The 17,742-nt window shown below is 35.2% G+C and overlaps 1 protein-coding gene across 4 annotated transcripts in view; it reads left to right on the top strand.

Annotated features, from left to right (window-relative positions):
• ANKIB1 (ankyrin repeat and IBR domain containing 1) overlaps positions 1 to 16,652 on the top strand; it is a 156,004-nt gene extending 139,352 nt beyond the window's left edge. For 3 of the 4 annotated variants that reach the window (XM_007982183.3, XM_038004592.2, XM_007982185.3), the window contains 9 exons: positions 1,813 to 1,947; positions 3,072 to 3,158; positions 3,249 to 3,315; positions 5,248 to 5,393; positions 6,438 to 6,616; positions 7,512 to 7,563; positions 11,642 to 11,753; positions 12,988 to 13,124; positions 13,474 to 16,652. In XM_007982183.3, the coding sequence (XP_007980374.1) occupies positions 1,813 to 1,947; positions 3,072 to 3,158; positions 3,249 to 3,315; positions 5,248 to 5,393; positions 6,438 to 6,616; positions 7,512 to 7,563; positions 11,642 to 11,753; positions 12,988 to 13,124; positions 13,474 to 14,211 (1,653 nt within the window). In that variant the 3' untranslated portion in view covers positions 14,212 to 16,652. The remainder of the gene's footprint in view (positions 1 to 1,812; positions 1,948 to 3,071; positions 3,159 to 3,248; positions 3,316 to 5,247; positions 5,394 to 6,437; positions 6,617 to 7,511; positions 7,564 to 11,641; positions 11,754 to 12,987; positions 13,125 to 13,473) is intronic. The other variant, XM_007982186.3, reaches the window with a different exon arrangement.
• The last annotated feature ends 1,090 nt before the right edge of the window (positions 16,653 to 17,742 follow it).

The following is a 17,742-nucleotide window of genomic DNA, read 5'->3' as shown; positions in this document are numbered from 1 at the left end:
AAAAATTAATTCAAGATGGATTAAAGACTTAAATGTTAGACCTAAAACCATAAAACCCTGAAAGAAAACCTAGGCAGTACCATTCAGGACATAGGCATGGGCCCAAGGACTTCATGACTAAAACACCAAAAGCAATGGCAACAAAAGCCAAAATAGTCAAATGGGATCAAATTAAACTAAAGAGCTTCTGCACAGCAAAAGAAAGTACCATCAGAGTGAACAGGCAACCCTCAGAATGGGAGAAAATTTTTGCAATCTACCCATCTGACAAGGGACTAATATCTAGAATCTACAAAGAACTTAAACAAATTCACAAGAAAAAAACAACCCCATCAAAAAGTGGGCAGAGGATATGAACAGACACTTCTCAAAAGACATTTATGCAGCCAGCAGACACATGAAAAAAATGCTCATCATCACTGGTTATCAGAGAAATGCAAATCAAAACCACAATGAGATACCATCTCACACCAGTTAGAATGGCGATCATTAAAAAGTCAGGAAACAACAGGTGCTGGAGACAATGCGGAAAAATAGAAACACTTTTACACTGTTGGTGGGAGCGTAAACTAGTTCAACCATTGTGGAAGAGACAATGTGGCAATTCTCAAGGATCTAGAACTAGAAATACCATTTGACCCAGTGATCCCATTACTGGGTATATACCCAAAGGATTATAAATCATACTACTATAAAGACACATGCACTTGTATGTTTATTGCGGCACTATTCACAATAGCAAATACTTGGAGCCAACCCAAATGCCCATCAATGATAGACTGGATTAAGAAAATGTGGCAGATATACACCATGGAATACTATACAGCCATAAAAAAGGATGAGTCCATGTCCTCTGTAGCCACATGGATGAAGCTGGAAACCATCATTCTGAGCAAACTATCGCAAGGACAGAAAACCAAACACTGCGTGTTCTCACTCATAGGTGGGAACTGAACAATGAGAACACTTGGACATAGGGTGGGGAACATCACATACCGGGTCCTGTTGTGGGGTAGAAGGATGGGGGAAGGATAGCATTAGGAGAAATACCTAATGTAAATGACGAGTTAATGGGTGCAGCAAACCAACACAGCACATGTATACATATGTGACAAACCTGCACGTTGTGCACATGTACCCTAGAACTTAATGTATAATAAAATAAAATAAAATAAAAAATAAATAAATAAACCATAAAGAGTACCTGAAGACAACAGAATGGGAAGATCTTTTTAACTGACTCAAAATCCATAAGCATAAAAAAGGATGTGTTTTCATACTGAATGCTCATATTTTTGGCACTGTCTGATAATTATGGTAATTCAGTGAAATTTACATTAAAATGGGAAACCGTTTTTATATCAGCTGTTCCACTTAGAGGTCTTTTAAGCATAGTTCTGGTTTCAAAACCAATTTGTCAGTATTGCCAGAAGTTTTTCAAATAGACTGGTGGAGCTTTGTATACCAGTGTCAGATTAGAATGCACTTAAAAATGAAACACTTGCATCTGATATTATTTGGAAAGAGTATCTTATTGATATTTTTAATGATTCCTTGTGATTACTTCATAATATTATGCTTTACATTTTAATATATCCCTATAAACAATAATTTTAAAGTATCCCCACATCTTTCCATAATGCAGATAATGTCTCTAGAGGAAACAGGAGACAGAGGGCATGTCTTTGAGAAGATTTGTTCCTGGTCACACAAGCACAATTATTTAATCTTTACAGATTGGTTGGCTATAAAGCAGAAAATAATTTGCATATTAATGTGGGAAGATGTTTTCATCTGTGTTTTCTTTTGAAGTGCAAATATGACTTTTGCTGGATTTGCCTTGAAGAGTGGAAAAAACATAGTTCTTCCACTGGAGGTTATTATAGATGTACTCGCTATGAAGTCATTCAGCACGTGGAAGAGCAATCCAAGGAAATGACTGTGGAGGTAAAGAGAACCAATTAAGCCAAGACATCTCTCTAAGCCGCTCTTTGCTACTGGAGTTATTTTGCATTTCTTTGTCCATTTTCATCTTAATAAGGTATTAAATTGAATATACTTTATAGTAGCCTTTAATTTCAACAAAATAGCTCTGTAAACTTGAGAGCTTTTTCCCTTTTACATTTTCCTTCTTTTAATTTTGGTGAAGATACATATGAAAAGTGATATATCCCAGCCTACCTCTGTAAATACTTAAAAACAATTTTAACATTAATATCAATAATACAATATTACATTATACTGTAGAGCAAGTGTCTTAGTCTGCTCAGCTGCCATAGAAAATACTAAGACTGGGTGGCTTAACAGAAATTTATTTCTCACGGTTTTAGAGGTTGTGAAGTCCAAGGTCAAGGTGCTGGCCAATTTGGTTCTTGATGAGGGTGCTCTTCTTTGTTTGCAGACAGCCACCCTCTCACTAGTTCCTCAGGTGCCCCTTCCTCTTCTTATAAGGGTACCAGCCCTATCAGAATAGGGCCCACCCTGATGACCTTATTTAACCTTTATCACCTTCTTACAGGTCCTATCTCCAAATACAGTCACATTGGGGGTAGGGCTTCAAAATATGAATTTTAAAGGGAATACCATTAGTCCATAGCAAAAAGCCATATAATAAAACATTGAAGGCCGAGCACAGTGTTTCATGCTTTTCATCCCAGCACTTTTGGGAGGCCGAGGTTGGCAGATCATTTGAGGTCAGGAATTCAAGACCAGCCTGGCCAACATGGTAAAACCCCATCTGTACTAAAATTACAAAAGTTACCCAGGCATGGTGGTGGGCTCCTGTAATCCCAGCTACTCAGGAGGCTGAGACGGGAAAATCACTTGAACCCAGGAGGCAAGGTTTGTGTGAGCTCAGATTGCACCACTGCACTCCAGCCTGGGTGACACAGCGAGACTCCATCACAAAAAAAAAAAAAAAAAAGAAAATATTGTTTTCTGTCAAGAAAATAATTCACAAATCTGAATGTACTATACCTATCACTAATAAAACTTTTACATGATTCCCCCAAAAAACTATTTTAGTAGCTACTAGTTTTTATAAAAGTCATTTGTGGACTTTTGTTTTCTAGGCTGAGAAAAAACACAAACGATTTCAGGAACTTGACAGATTTATGCACTATTATACAAGATTTAAAAACCATGAGCATAGTTATCAGGTATGTCCCAAATAATTTCAAATGAGCTGACCTATACTGTTGTGAATAAATAAAGAGAATGGTTTACATGCTTTATTTCTATTCTTTTAGCTAGAACAACGCCTTCTTAAAACAGCCAAAGAAAAGATGGAACAATTGAGCAGAGCTCTCAAAGAAAGTAAGTTATAAGTTGTATGTGTGATAATTAATATAAAATATCTTTCCATGCTTGTTGCTTCACTATTAGGTTAGGCCCTGAAAGGAATACATTATGTCCATTAGCTCATTCTGGTACTGTTTTGAGTTCTTTGAAGCCCTGAGTGCAGCTTAGCAGATGAGGTCTCTGTGATTGGATTTTCTACCCAGCACCTAGCCGCCTCCTCTTGATGCAGCCTGTGCTGTTATGAGATAAAAACACTTCATGATTTTGCTTACTCTGTGTCACTGCTGATGCTCTACAATGTTGGGAAAAGTGGATGGGTCCTAAAGGACATCACTGACTTAGAGGAGCAAGATACATGTGCTACCCAATTGTCAAGTAACTGAATACCCAAAAATTATTGAGAAAATTTAGCAGAGTGCCTAAGGATGTGGAAGTCAATAACAGTTTGCAGAGAAATCATTTCACTGGTAAATAATGAACATTGGGGTCAAAAAGCAAAGCCACGAGGTGGAGCTAACATGTGGGTCCTAAATTATAAGTTTTATAAGAATATTCCAAAATATGAATTGAGTATTGATAGCATCATTAGAATATAATAACCCACAATGACTACAGAGTGCAGGTTCTGTTATTTTTGTTTTAAAAAGTCACCTTTTAAAAATAATAGCTTACATATGAAAAGTACATTTTAAGGTGAAAAATGTGATGTTATACTTGGGTTGCTCCAGTTTATCAAAATAATGAATATTAAAATCCTTTCCATTAGGATAATTCCCTAGTCAAGACAATACCATAAGTTAAATGGAGTGGGGAAGAATATGTCAATAGCAGTATAGCCTGCTTGTTAATTATTAGTTCTTAGGCTTCATTAAAGATATAACTGTATTAGGCAATATCAAACTCTTGAAGTATTGTCCACAGTATAAATTGAGAGGAAAAAAATCCTCACAAGTCATACAGCTCTTCAGCAGGGATTTTTGTCTGGTCACTAATGCATCCCTAGTGCTTCCAGCTGTGCCTGACACTTAACAACATTCAATATTTGTAGATGTGAATTATTGCTTCTATTCAGCATTCTGGAAGTTCCAGGCAGCATAACAAATTAGGGGAAAAAAACAAGAAAGTACAGCAATTGAAAGGGAAGAAGCAAAACTTCACACATTTCTCACATACGTCAGAAATCTCAGGGTAGTCTGTATGTCAGTTTGTGTACACACACTGAATTTCTTTCTACAGGCATCCAAAATAATATGATTTTCTAAAGTATTTGCAAACTTAGATTCTCGTGCTTAATTTCTGGTTTTTATTTTTTGGTTTTTTTTTTTTCAGTTAAGTGAAAACCTAGACTGTTATAATGATATTCTTAGAACAAAAAGTCTCAGATGTTAAGGCAATTTCGTCTTCCATCTTCCTCGTTCTTCCTCCCCTTCTTTCTTTCTCTGGATTTCTTTATTAACTAGGATTAGTTGTCTAGTTGTTTGCCAGAATGTTGTATCTTTTTCCTTACAGTATTGATTTTACATAATTAGGCTCTTTTTATAAGCAACTTAGAAAAGGCATTTGTTCTCATTGTTACGCAGGGAAATTCTGCCAGGGATAATCTGGAAAAGTAAAGCCTAGAACCTTTTGGTTGACCTAAAGCTAGATTTGCTTACCAATGGAGTGAGACCAGAATCCAAGATGAGTATGTGCATTCCTTTATGAATACCATCAGTGCTCCTGGGCTGCTGGGGCATATACTTCTTTTATAAACACATACATGTCACACATGAGTATTTTATGTGGTTTTTTAGTTTGGTTCAAATAAGTATTTTCAGACAGTTACTTAAAACAGTTTTTGTCCTAATGATCCTTCTTTTTTCTTTTTTCAGAAAAATCATTGTTTAATTAATATTACAAATGGCATATTTGCAAAAACAAATTCACTGTGCCTCAATTACTTTTTAGCTGAAGGAGGCTGTCCAGATACCACTTTCATTGAAGATGCAGTTCATGTGCTCTTAAAAACTCGGCGCATTCTCAAGTGTTCTTATCCATATGGATTTTTCTTGGAACCTAAAAGCACAAAGAAAGAAATTTTCGAACTAATGCAAGTAAGATATTTTTTAATTACATTTAAATAGCAGCAGTTATTACAAAATACAGAGTTTTTCCTTTTTCAAACCACTTATTTCATGTGGACATGATTAGTAAAACAATTTTCTTTTCATTTTTTAAATAGTTTTTAAATAAAGGAAAAGTTACCACGAATAAATTGAAATTTTCTTTGTTTAAATTTGTCACTCTGCAGGTCTGAATGAGTTATGAGTGATGCAAACATTTCCTATAGCATTTTTGTCTTTGTTTTAAACTGGTTGATGTTTGAAATCAGGCATATTTCTGATTATGTAATTAAGAATTTTATCATCAAAGATGAAACAACCCACATTACCTACAAGATGAGAAAGTTGCTGTTTACCAGTTTATTTTTTAAATACAACTGAAAAAGTTACAGTATTTAAAAAACAAAAACACCTAAGCCAGTTAGCATCACTATAGCTAAATAACTTCATTGTACATTTCTTTTCTTTTGAAGCCACTAAACTTTCTCCTGTTACAGTTTTCATGTCATCCTTTGAACTGTCCTTTGCTAATTTATATCCTACATTTCCATCAAGGATCAGTACTCATTTTCTCCATACAGCCTTCCAGACTTGCCCCCATCACTATCGTCTTGCCTTAATTCAAATTCCTTCAGCACTTTTATATAGTCTGCACTATGGCATCGTGCATTTGCTTGTATGGTGCATTGAAATGTATTAGTTTTTTTCACATAGACAGGTTATAAATTCCTTGTAAACAGCTGCTATACTCACTGCTTCTTTGTAATCTATACCAATTTCATTTCTATAAATGCCTATCAAATAAGTGCTTTTTAAAAATTTCACATGATTTTATATATAATCCTTCTTTCTCTTTCATAATCTAGAAAACATGTACAAAATAGAAAATACATTACATAGGAAGTTATTTCAAAATTTGAACTAGTTTCTTACTTCAAAAGAGTTAGATTTAACTGAGAAACCACATAGACTCTGGATTTGCTATTGATTAACCTATGAAGCCTGTGATCTTTTTTTTTTCTCTGCTTACTATAGACAGACCTAGAAATGGTCACTGAAGACCTTGCCCAGAAAGTCAATAGGCCTTACCTTCGCACACCCCGCCACAAGATCATCAAAGCAGCATGCCTTGTACAGCAGAAGAGGCAAGAATTCCTGGCATCTGTGGCTCGGGGAGTAGCTCCTGCAGATTCACCAGAAGCTCCAAGGCGCAGGTAAGAAGGATGTACAGTGGAAATCATCCTGGCTCCAGCCACAAATGCCAGCAGTTTTATGTTTTATCCAACTAGGGTTCATATTCTTGGAAATTATTTACACCTAAAATATGGATAGCTCATAAAAGTATGTTAACTTTTTTTGGTGATTTTTTTTTTTTTTCCTCCATGCTATTTCTGTTTTTCTTGTTATTTTTTGTTTATCATTGTGTAGCTCCTTAGACTAAATTAACCTAGGTTAATTTCACATTTCAGGTGAACTCATAATTAAAAGTTCTAATGTATCATTTCAAATATGTAATATATATAGTGATTTGATAGTTATAAACATCTCGTGATGTAGAATTTGGAAACTTTGCCAGCTTGTTATAGTCATATTTGTATTTTTGTATTAAGAAATTGTGAAGGAAAGAGAAATTTGATATTTGTAGTTATTCAAGTGATAAACTCATCCACTAAAGATCACTTGAGTTGTGGTTGTTTTATTTTACATACTCATACTACTTCTGTAAATTGAAGCATACTTTCCTATTTACAATAATTATAAGCATTAAACATTCCTTTGGCACTATTTTACATAAATTCCTTTGATCCTATTTTTATGTAATATTTATGAGTAAATATTTACTTGTAAAATAAAAATAGAAGCGGTTATAAAATACTTTGTTATAACATGGTAATTTTTATTTTTTGATCATTTTACAGAAACATAAAAACTTAGAATTTGAAAGAAATAATGAAATTATCATTTTAATTCTGTTTTAATAGTTGATCTACTTTGGTTAAGCAAGTTCCAACAGAGGAATTTAAAGTAATGTTCAAAGGGCAAGGATCTGATTGTATATACTTTGTAGTACTGATATTAAATCAAATGGTGTGTCTAATTTCTTTGTAGCTTTGCTGGTGGAACATGGGATTGGGAATATTTAGGATTTGCATCACCAGAGGTAATTGTTTTATGGGGTTTTTGTTTTTGTATTTTTTCTTACTACAATTGTGCTTGCATTTGCATCCTTATCTATTCTAAATCCTACTGAGATTATCAGCAGTGCTGTCTTTCTTTTGTAACAAAAATCCTTGACAGAGCCTACATTTAGCTATTTATGTGGTATTGGTATATCATCACATTGTTAAATGCATTACTCTTTTATTGTTTTCAATTACTGAGTAGTCAGAATTAAGGCAAATTTACAATATACATTTTTGGAAAATATCTTCTAATTTGTTAATAGAGAGACAGTTTATTAGAAATGCATTTCTAGTCATAATATTGTTTTAGTCTGAAACTATTAAAAATATAAAAGAACAATCCATTTTTAAGGTTAATGCAACAACCTGAGGGAATTGATTTATAATCAGTTGCTAAAGTGGAAAACTTGACATTAATAATGTGTATGCATAAAGAAATGCTTTGCTTAGTTGCTTTCTGCTTATCTTCAAGACTTTCACACTCTTATTTTTTTGTTGTCATTATTAATATACCGTTTTAAAATACAGAAGGTCTAAATTACTAACACTACAGATAGCAGTTGTGGCAAATAAAAATAAGACAGAGTGAAACTCTTAATCACATAACTGTTTTCTGAGATTTAAATTGCCACTGTCACTGTTGAGTCTGATTTTAAAATGGTTTTAGCAATTCTCTCTACTTCCCTCTTTCCATCTTTGCTCTTTAGTAAACAGTATTTGATGCCTGTAATATGATAACCCTTCAACTTAATTTTTGGAAGGGTACAGAACAAATGAGGAGAACTTTGTAATGTATAACCCATTTGTTACCTGCAATTGAAAGACAATGAAATTGATTATTATCCAGGCATGACTGTGGCTTGTTTAAATCAGATACTTTCTCTTTTCAGCTGCTGAAGATACTTGCAATCACCTGTGGCTTTTGTAGTGGTAGATACATCCAAGAAAATATTGACGTGAAAAAAATTGTGCTTAGAGCCCTGATCTGGACATTTTAAATTCACTTACATTATTTTAAAAATTGTGATATATTAATGAAATTTTTATTTTAAAACTAATTATGAACCTTTATCTGATCCTGCATTTATTATTTCTATGTTTTAATACATTTACAGCTTCGGGGATATTGTGGAAAACTTCCACATAAAAGGAAGAATAAGCAAACTGAAATTATAAAAGAAAAAAAATACTAATGATTTCCGTGTTTTAAGGTAGAAACACTATTTAGCAAAAATAAATAAAACCTTCATCAGTGTATTCACAAGCATGTATGTGTATCATCTTGCAGCTTCTGGCTCTGACAGAAACTTAAGGAATCATGAAATATTTTTCCTTGAATATTGAGGGCCTACTAATATGACTGTTACTTTATTTTTTATGAATTGATAATTTTTTAGAAATTATTTACTTTTAGTTTTCTTTAGTCTTTGACACATTGAAACACTAGGCTTTTGCATAAACCTTATTGCAGATATAAAGAATTACTACACATTGTGAGACTTTCAAATTCTGCATATGTATGACTATCGAGTAACTGCCAGAGTTATATTTTTGAAAAATAGCTCTCTGCCTTAATAGTGAGGGAAAAAACAAGGTTACCAACTTCAGTAGACTTACATTGAATTTATATTTTTTTCAGTGAAGTTAATTTCATTGTACTCTTTTCAATTTAACTTGAGTCTGGCAAGCATAAAGGTTTGTTTTATGCTACTTTAAAGGCAGTGGAGCTCAGTGGAAATAGCATAAAGTCTGAGGAACACCTGAATTCAAGTTCTAAGTGCAACTTATTAGATCCTAGGCTATGTTCTTTCTTAATTTCTCATCTTTACAATGTGGATGGTGATACCCCATGGAAGTTCTAGGATTAAAGCATCTCATTAAGCCACTGACAAAATTGTTGCAATTATTACTTAAAACAGCTCCTTACAGCCTCTCCCTCTGTAAATCTTAGAACATTTTAGTCTTCTCTGTATCCTTAACATTCTCAAACCATTTGGAGTATACTGACTAAACCCTTTTAATATACATTCTTGAAGATCTTAGGAATCCTTGGAAATTTTCAGATGAATTTTATGAGAACAATATATTTAAGCCTGTTGCATCATGAGAGAATGCCATCTGAGAGTTTTCTGTCAGACGATTAGATATACAAGTTTCTTTTGCAGTTGCTTTTAAACGGTTTCATTTTCTTAAATTGGAAATATGTATAGTCTATGGTCAGTAATAGTTTAATGCATAACTTTGTACCATTATCAAGTTTACAAAGTCAGCAAATTATCCCTAATATAAACCTTGAATTGAGATAAAGTTTTCATACCATCTTTGTCTAAGAAATGTAGCTGGTGTTCCTCACTGGTCTGTTGAGCCTTGATGACACTTAATAAGTCATCAGTTTGAGATCATGGGCCTGTAGGAAAAGAGGAAATTATGCCCCACCTCAGCAAGGCATTTTAAAGAACCTGTATAAACCTTCAGGGCACTTGGAGTATCTTTCATTTATTAGTTTCTAACCTAACAGGATGCCTCACACTTCTTAGGAGTCCAACTACTTATATAAATGAAGAAGTTTAAATAAATGTCACCAGAGTGGTATGATGTGAAAGTTTTATTTGTGATACAAAATTTGTCTTCACCTACTCCTAGTACTTTCACAATATAAGCATATTGAATATTCTAGGGTAACCAGGATAATCATAAAGTTGAGTATCTTAGTGTTTATCATGGAAAAACACCATAATGATTGTCTAAATTAGCCTTTTTATGTTGGTATCATGTACCCTGGCCTCCTCTCTTCTCTTCCTTTCTCTTTTATTCTCTTCCCTTCTGTCACATTTATACCCAGGTAATAGCAGATGGTCCCAGGTTGTACCCTCTGGTGATAACAAACTCACTTTAAACATTTTCACAAATGTAAAATAGACTGAAGACATCTGCCTAAGTCTGTGTTCATCCCATATGCTAAATAGAAAACGTTTCCCCTACCTGTGTTGTAAATAGCACCACATATTGACTTATATAGAAAAGAAGCTAAATAAGCATCTTATTTTAAAGCTAACCTAATATTTGTCTTTTAATCTAGTTATTCGATTTGTGAATATGGTATGTAGCAGTCCCAAAGAATAGAAAATCCAACAGTCTGGCAACTACTTAATAGTGTGTGTTCTTTTTTACTGTTGTTCCTTTTTTCTTTTTCTGTTACATGTATCCCAGTCACTTTTTTTGTTTTGTTTTTGTTTTTGTTTTTGTTTTCGTTTGTTTGTGATGGAGTGTTGCTCTTGTTGCCCAGGCTGGAGTGCAGTGGCACAATCTTGGCTCACTGCAATCTCCACCTCCTGGGTTCAAGTGATTTTCCCGCCTCAGCCTCCCGAGTAGCTGGGATTACAGGTGGCCACCCCCATGCCCGGCTAATTTTTTGTATTTTTAGTAGAGATGGGGTTTCACCATGTTGGCCAGGCTGGTCTCAAACTCCTGACATCAGGTGATCTGCCTGCTTTGGCCTCCCACAGCACTAGGATTACAGGCGTGAGCCACCGCACCTGCCCCCAGTCACTTTTTTAAAACCACTTTCGTGTCCAGGTGCAATGGCTCACACCTGTAATCCCAGCTACTTAGGAGGCCGAGTAGTAGGAATTGCTTGAGGCCAGGAGTTCAAGACCAGCCTAAGCAACATAGCAAGATCCTGACTCTAAAAATAAAAAAATAAAAAACCTCCCTTCAGGGAAAGCCTTACTTAAATGAGTAATATGATTGTAGTGTTAATTAGATAACAAGATTCTTGAAATCATCCGGCATATGAAATAGGGGTGTTCTAATGTAGCATTGGGGCTTGCAAGTATTCCTAATTTAGGCAGTTGTAATGACTGTTGAAAACTTTCTTTTTCCATTTTACCTTTTGTGTTTCCTTGGCATGGCAAAACCTGATGTTTCAGCCAAGTGATTTTATAAGATGTGTATAAAATCACAAACTTTTTCCCCTGGAAAAAGTGTGTAGTTTATTTTATTTGCATTTTAAAAATTGCATGCTCTCTTGTATTTTATAACCTTTGGTTTATGCAGGAATATGCTGAATTTCAGTATCGGAGGAGGCACAGACAGCGTCGTCGAGGAGACGTTCACAGTCTACTCAGTAATCCTCCAGACCCTGATGAGCCAAGTGAAAGCACTTTAGGTAAGTCCTTGGGTTGAGTATGGTTTAATCCCATAGTTCTCTTGAATTTATCCTTCAAACTGGCTGATGTAAATGTTTGTGAACGAGTTTGTCATTTAGATATGCAATAAATATGCAGATGCTTCTGTTGTGACAAGACACAGAAAATCAGAGGAGTTAGGAGCATGGTCTGTGGAGTCAGGCAAACTTGGATTCATGACCCCATCTCTGCTGCATATTAGCTGTGTAACTTAGGTCACAGCCTCTCTAAGGTTGTTTCCACATTCTAAAGACACAATAATAATAGTGCCACCTTATAGGCTCATTGTGAGTATTAAATTAGATAATGCTTCTAAAACATTTAAGCACCTAGTGAAGCACTCAGTTAATTGTCGTATTGATTGATACTGTTTTTGTGTTCATGGAATATTTGTCTCCTAGCCTTAGTTGTCCTGTAGACATTATTTAAGAGAGAATTTCTGGCATTAGAGATAAATTATTTTAATTATTCAACTTTTAAGTGTTTAATAAGTGAAAATCTTCTGACTATAATGTCAGGATCAATGGGACTAAAGATTTGCTCTTCAGACTATTGTAAATCCCAAATTATTTAATTTTAAGAAATCTAAAAATGAAAAACCTTTACTAGTTATTGCTTAACAAAAAAAGAGAAATGGATAGTAGCACTTGCATTTATGAAAAGAACCATATAGACTGCAAGCAAAAATGTAAAAGTCAGCCAGGCCCGGTGGCTCATGCCCGTCATCCCAGCACTTTGGGAGGCCAAGGTGTGCACATCACAAGGTCAGGAGATGGAGACCATCCTGACCAACATGATGAAACCCCATCTCTACTAAAAATACAAAAATTAGCCAGGCATAGTGGCGCACGTCTGTAGTCCCAACCACTCAGAAGGCTGAGGCAGGAGAATCGCTTGAACCCAGGAGGCAGAGGTTGCAGTGAGCCAAGATTGCACCACTGCACTCCAGCTAGGTCGTCGACAAAGCAAGACTCCATCTCAAAAAGAAAAAAAAAGGTAAAAAATCATGGATTTGAAGTGATAGTATCATATATATTATTGCTCATTAAGACAAATATGGATGAGAAATCCCAGAAAGATTAAGTGAACATGTCAACACAAGTTTTCCCCAGCACTGAAAGAGAAATTGCCAATCTAAACAACCAGGTGTATGAAAAAACTAAATGAGTCTGTCTTGTCACTAAATTGTCTTTGGTACCAATTGCTTTGAAACAGATATTCCAGAAGGCGGCAGCAGCAGCCGCAGGCCTGGCACATCCGTGGTAAGTTCTGCATCTATGAGTGTGCTGCACAGCTCTTCCCTGCGTGACTACACCCCTGCCAGTCGCTCTGAAAACCAGGACTCTCTTCAGGTAGCCTTTCTGAGCAGCCTCATTGCCTATGCTTTTACTGTTTGTCTGTTGAGTGTGGTTTCCTGTTGTTACTTTCATCACTTTCCTGTTTCTTCCTTCCATTCTAAAATCTTTATTTTAAAGATGTGCTGCAGGAAAAGATTTTCCTATATTTTAGATTCATTTTAAGGTATTTTTTTTCCTTTAGCATGGGCATGGAGAAAAATATAAGATTTTAGTAGATAAAATAATTTTTCTGTATAAATAAAATTAATAATCCGTTGGTAAAGGAAGAATGAGAAACCTGATTAAGTTAAATTAGTTTTTCTTTAGTCAAATTTTAAAGTAGTTTTGCTTTCTGTTGCTTCAGGCTCTGAGTTCCTTGGATGAAGATGATCCCAATATACTTCTTGCAATACAGTTATCACTGCAAGAGTCTGGGCTGACCCTCGATGAAGAAACTAGAGACTTCCTCAGTAATGAAGCATCCTTAGGTGCAATAGGCACTTCTTTACCTTCCAGGCTGGACTCTGTCCCCAGAAATACAGATAGCCCTCGGGCTGCATTGAGCAGCTCTGAGCTTTTGGAACTTGGTGACAGCCTCATGAGACTAGGAGCAGAGAGTGACCCATTTTCAACTGACACCCTGAGTTCACACCCTCTCAGTGAGGCAAGAAGTGATTTCTGTCCCTCAGCTAGTGACCCTGACTCAGCTGGCCAGGACCCCAACATCAATGACAATCTTCTTGGCAACATCATGGCTTGGTTTCATGACATGAACCCTCAGAGTATTGCCCTGATTCCTCCAGCAACTACAGAAATCAGTGCAGATTCCCAGCTCCCCTGTATCAAAGATGGGTCAGAAGGTGTGAAGGATGTGGAACTGGTGCTGCCAGAAGATTCAGTGTTTGAAGATGCCAGTGTCAGTGAAGATAGAGGAACCCAGATAGAAGAAAATCCTTTGGAAGAAAATATTCTGGCTGAGGAAGCAGTGTCTCAAGCTGGTGACAGTGGTAATGAGGCAGCCAACAGAGGAGATGGTTCAGATGTTTCAAGTCAAACACCTCAAACCTCAAGTGACTGGCTTGAACAAGTACATTTAGTGTGAACTGCACACATCTGGGCTCTGAATGAGTTACAGTTACAGATGGTATGCTAGGTGGAGTATGCTTGATGGAGACTTTGATTCACTTAATTCCAACTCCGTGATAAACCACTGACATTAGGGTTGAATCCAAAGGAGTTCCCTTGAATGGTAGCTTCGTTTTTTATTTTAACCTTACAGGGAATTTCCTTTGTATTTAATTGAATAGCTTTTCCCCTTTTTGCTGACAAAAAGAAGAGCAAGAGAAAGAGAAACAAAAATGAAATAAGTCGTATTCCACACTCTTCAAGAAAATGCAGTCCTCTGTTTAGCCTAGACTTGACAATACTTTAATTGAACATTTAAACTAAAGGCTTACTGCCTAATCTTTGGGTGGCTTTCCTTTAAAAAAAAAAAAAAAAAAAAGTTTTCTTCATTCTAGAAATTTATTTTGGATAGATCCGATAACATATATGTCTTCAATCTCTTTGTGCTCTTCCGTAACTTCCTTCCTTTTTGTCTGAGCAATGTGAATTGAAGTCTCTTTAGTACCACATCTACCACAAGTGTGATTAGTTTTAATTTCACATGAATCAGAGATTTCCTTTCATGTCTATTTACAGTCCAACTGTGCCAAACTCTGACTTGTGCGCTGACTAACAAGGCATTTAGGTGTGCAGCATCCTAGAGTGCTCCAGGGCAGTGTCAGCGTTCTCGGGAGTAAAAGGTGCCACTTGGTAGCAATGATATTCCAGAATTAAATGGGGTTTTGTTGCCATGGAGACTGCATTTATATAAATGTAGCCTGTAGCTTAAGTTAACTAAACCTAATGCTGCTGTTAAAAACAGTTTATTTTAATATTAAAATACAGTTGATTAGCAACAGCGGTGCTGTATTTTAAGAGACACTTTATTGGAAGTGCAATCATAGTTATTTGTTTTCACAATTTTACAGTGCATTCTAATTACTGATGGGTGCAATTACTTTTAATGGTGTTTTATAAAATAGAAAAAAAGTGGAGTTTTCATGAGTTATAGTAAATCCCACGATTATTAAGAAATTCAATAAAACATCCTGCGCAACATGTTACCGTGCCTTTGCCTAACCTAAATGGATAGTTGCCAGTTAAATAAGTGAGTAATTCAAATTTCAATGTCTCTTCTGAAGTAACTATGCTATGAATTGCAAAGACCTCCATAAAACCACCCATGGCCTTGCTTTTACACTAAATATAACAACTAAATGTTCCATCAGTTTGTTTGCCTAATTAGCAAATGCTGACATGTGTTTGTTCTATTGCGCAATACTCATTTGCTGTGTGATTACTGTTTAGTGTTGAAAAAAATCAACTTCCTAGTTATCGGTGTCTTACTGTGAAGAAAATACTGGTCTTAGTTGTAATTAAGATACAATGGTACAGTGTGTAATTAAAACTAGAGTAAACTGTTGGAATGGCTGTTTTACTTAAATATTATCAAAACTAGCATTACATAAGCAAAATAGATAAGTACAACCCTCCAATTTAGTGTTTTGCCAGATTGTTACCAGAAATCTACAGATACCAAACTTTCAGTTCTAAGTTTGTACAGGCAAATCCTGGGCTGGGTAAAAAGTTATATTAGTATTGTTATCCACAAGAGATGTGATTGTGGTTTTTGATTACTTTTTTTTCTAAACCCTGATTTTGAAATGTCCTTGTACTTAAAATTCATATTGCTAGGACACTGTATTAGAATATTTAATATTCCCCAGATCCTCTTAGGATAAACTGTAGTGGAAATCCTCTTATGCCATGGATATCAAAGGTCCACATTAGTTTTTATTTCTCCGGTGATCAGAAACATTGATATCAATCCCTCTTAAAGTTAGTGGGGGGAAATATTAACTTTATCTACAGTGTATTACTGTATATTAAACTGAAATAGTCCATTAAAGGATTTTTTTACAAATTTATTTTGGATTAAAAATATCAACACCAATAAGTTTTTAGACCAAGTTGTAATTTTTCCAATATAGAGTCTTTGCATCACATTGAGGCATCTTGCACAACTGCAGTTAAGGTGAGAAAGAATGCTCTGTGTGAAGATAGTGTACACAATGGGTTCTGGTTTCCTTGCTCCTTGTGCAGTATCCTTTATTTCTGTGCTGTTCTCTCCTGAGCATGAAAAATGATCATTATCCAATTTGTATTTCCTTGGTACATATTTTAAAAACAACACAGTCATTGACTTTACAATTCAGTAATGAAGTTTGGCAAAGCCTATTTTGTAAACAAGTTAATTTTATAATGTAAAAAAAAAAAAGTTAATCTAACCTTGACTTGTTATTTGCACTTTCATAGTCTATACTTGATACATTCCCACTTTATATACAGTAGGATTCTACAAACGTGTAGATGTTTGGCCAAATGAATGCTGTTAATAATATGTAAAATTCTTTGATTAAACATTTATTACTTAAACTACTTCCATCTTGTCTCATTACATTGTAGACTTTGTTTTAACCAAATCAGAAAGCTGATTTTCTTCAGATTAAATCCCTCCAATGTGATGGGATCAATTTGGTTCTTACATGTAATTGATTAGTGCCTAATATTTTTACACTAGCCACTTACTGAGCATTTTGTATCCCAGTTATAAATACAAAAACACTGCATGACAATGTGTTAAAACATTATGACTTCAGTGCTCATTTTATTGACATCACTATAGCTTTCAGGAGAAAAATGTTATTTTTTCTTGAACTCTAATAGAAATACATAGAAAAATAACTTTAAGATATGTTTTGTGAAATTGCTTAGGACAGAAAAACGTTTTATGCCATATGAATAAAAATGCCTGCTTCTCTTTCTGTGTCCCTTATGAGTTACCAAAACAACCCATGACATTTGACCTTGCCCCAGCTGGTGCTTCATGGAGTCTGCCGGTGATAATCGTTTAAAATGGTGTCATTTTATTTATGCCTTTCATTGTGTGGATCTGAAGCTTAACTACTAATGTTCATAGGCTGAATTATTCCTTAATTATTATTCATCACAGCTACTAATCTCATTTTTTATCTCCTTTGAGTCCTCAAATATTTATCATTTACATGTTATTAATTAAAATCTGGAATTTATTAAAGTTTGATCATAATTTAAAAGCAGTGATAGTATATCTCTGAAGAGTAAAACCTTGGAAACTAACTATTAAGTGATAATACAAACTTCGGGGGTGTTTTAAGTCTGAAATAACTCCAAAGGAAAAAATTTTTCATGCACTCAGCTCTTGGACTGAGTAGTAGTTTTGTTTTGTTTTGTTTATTGTTTTTTTTCTCTTTCCTTTTTTTAAATTTTCTTCTGAGACAGGATCTTACTCTATCGCCCAGGCTGGAGTGCAGTGTTGTGATCATAGCTCACTGCAGCCTCAACCTCCCAGGCTCAGGTGATTTTCCTACCTCAGGTGAGTTCCTACGGGACTACAGGCACATGCCACCACGCCCGGCTAATTTTTGTATTTTTTGTAGAAACGGGGCTTTGCCATCTTGCCCAGGCTAGTCTTGAACTCCTGGGCTTT

The sequence above is a fragment of the Chlorocebus sabaeus genome, chromosome 21, assembly GCF_047675955.1.
Source record: "Chlorocebus sabaeus isolate Y175 chromosome 21, mChlSab1.0.hap1, whole genome shotgun sequence".
In the NCBI taxonomy this organism is placed as follows: domain Eukaryota; kingdom Metazoa; phylum Chordata; class Mammalia; order Primates; family Cercopithecidae; genus Chlorocebus; species Chlorocebus sabaeus.
Note: the sequence above shows the minus strand (reverse complement) of the source record. Positions and strands in the feature narration are given on the sequence as shown.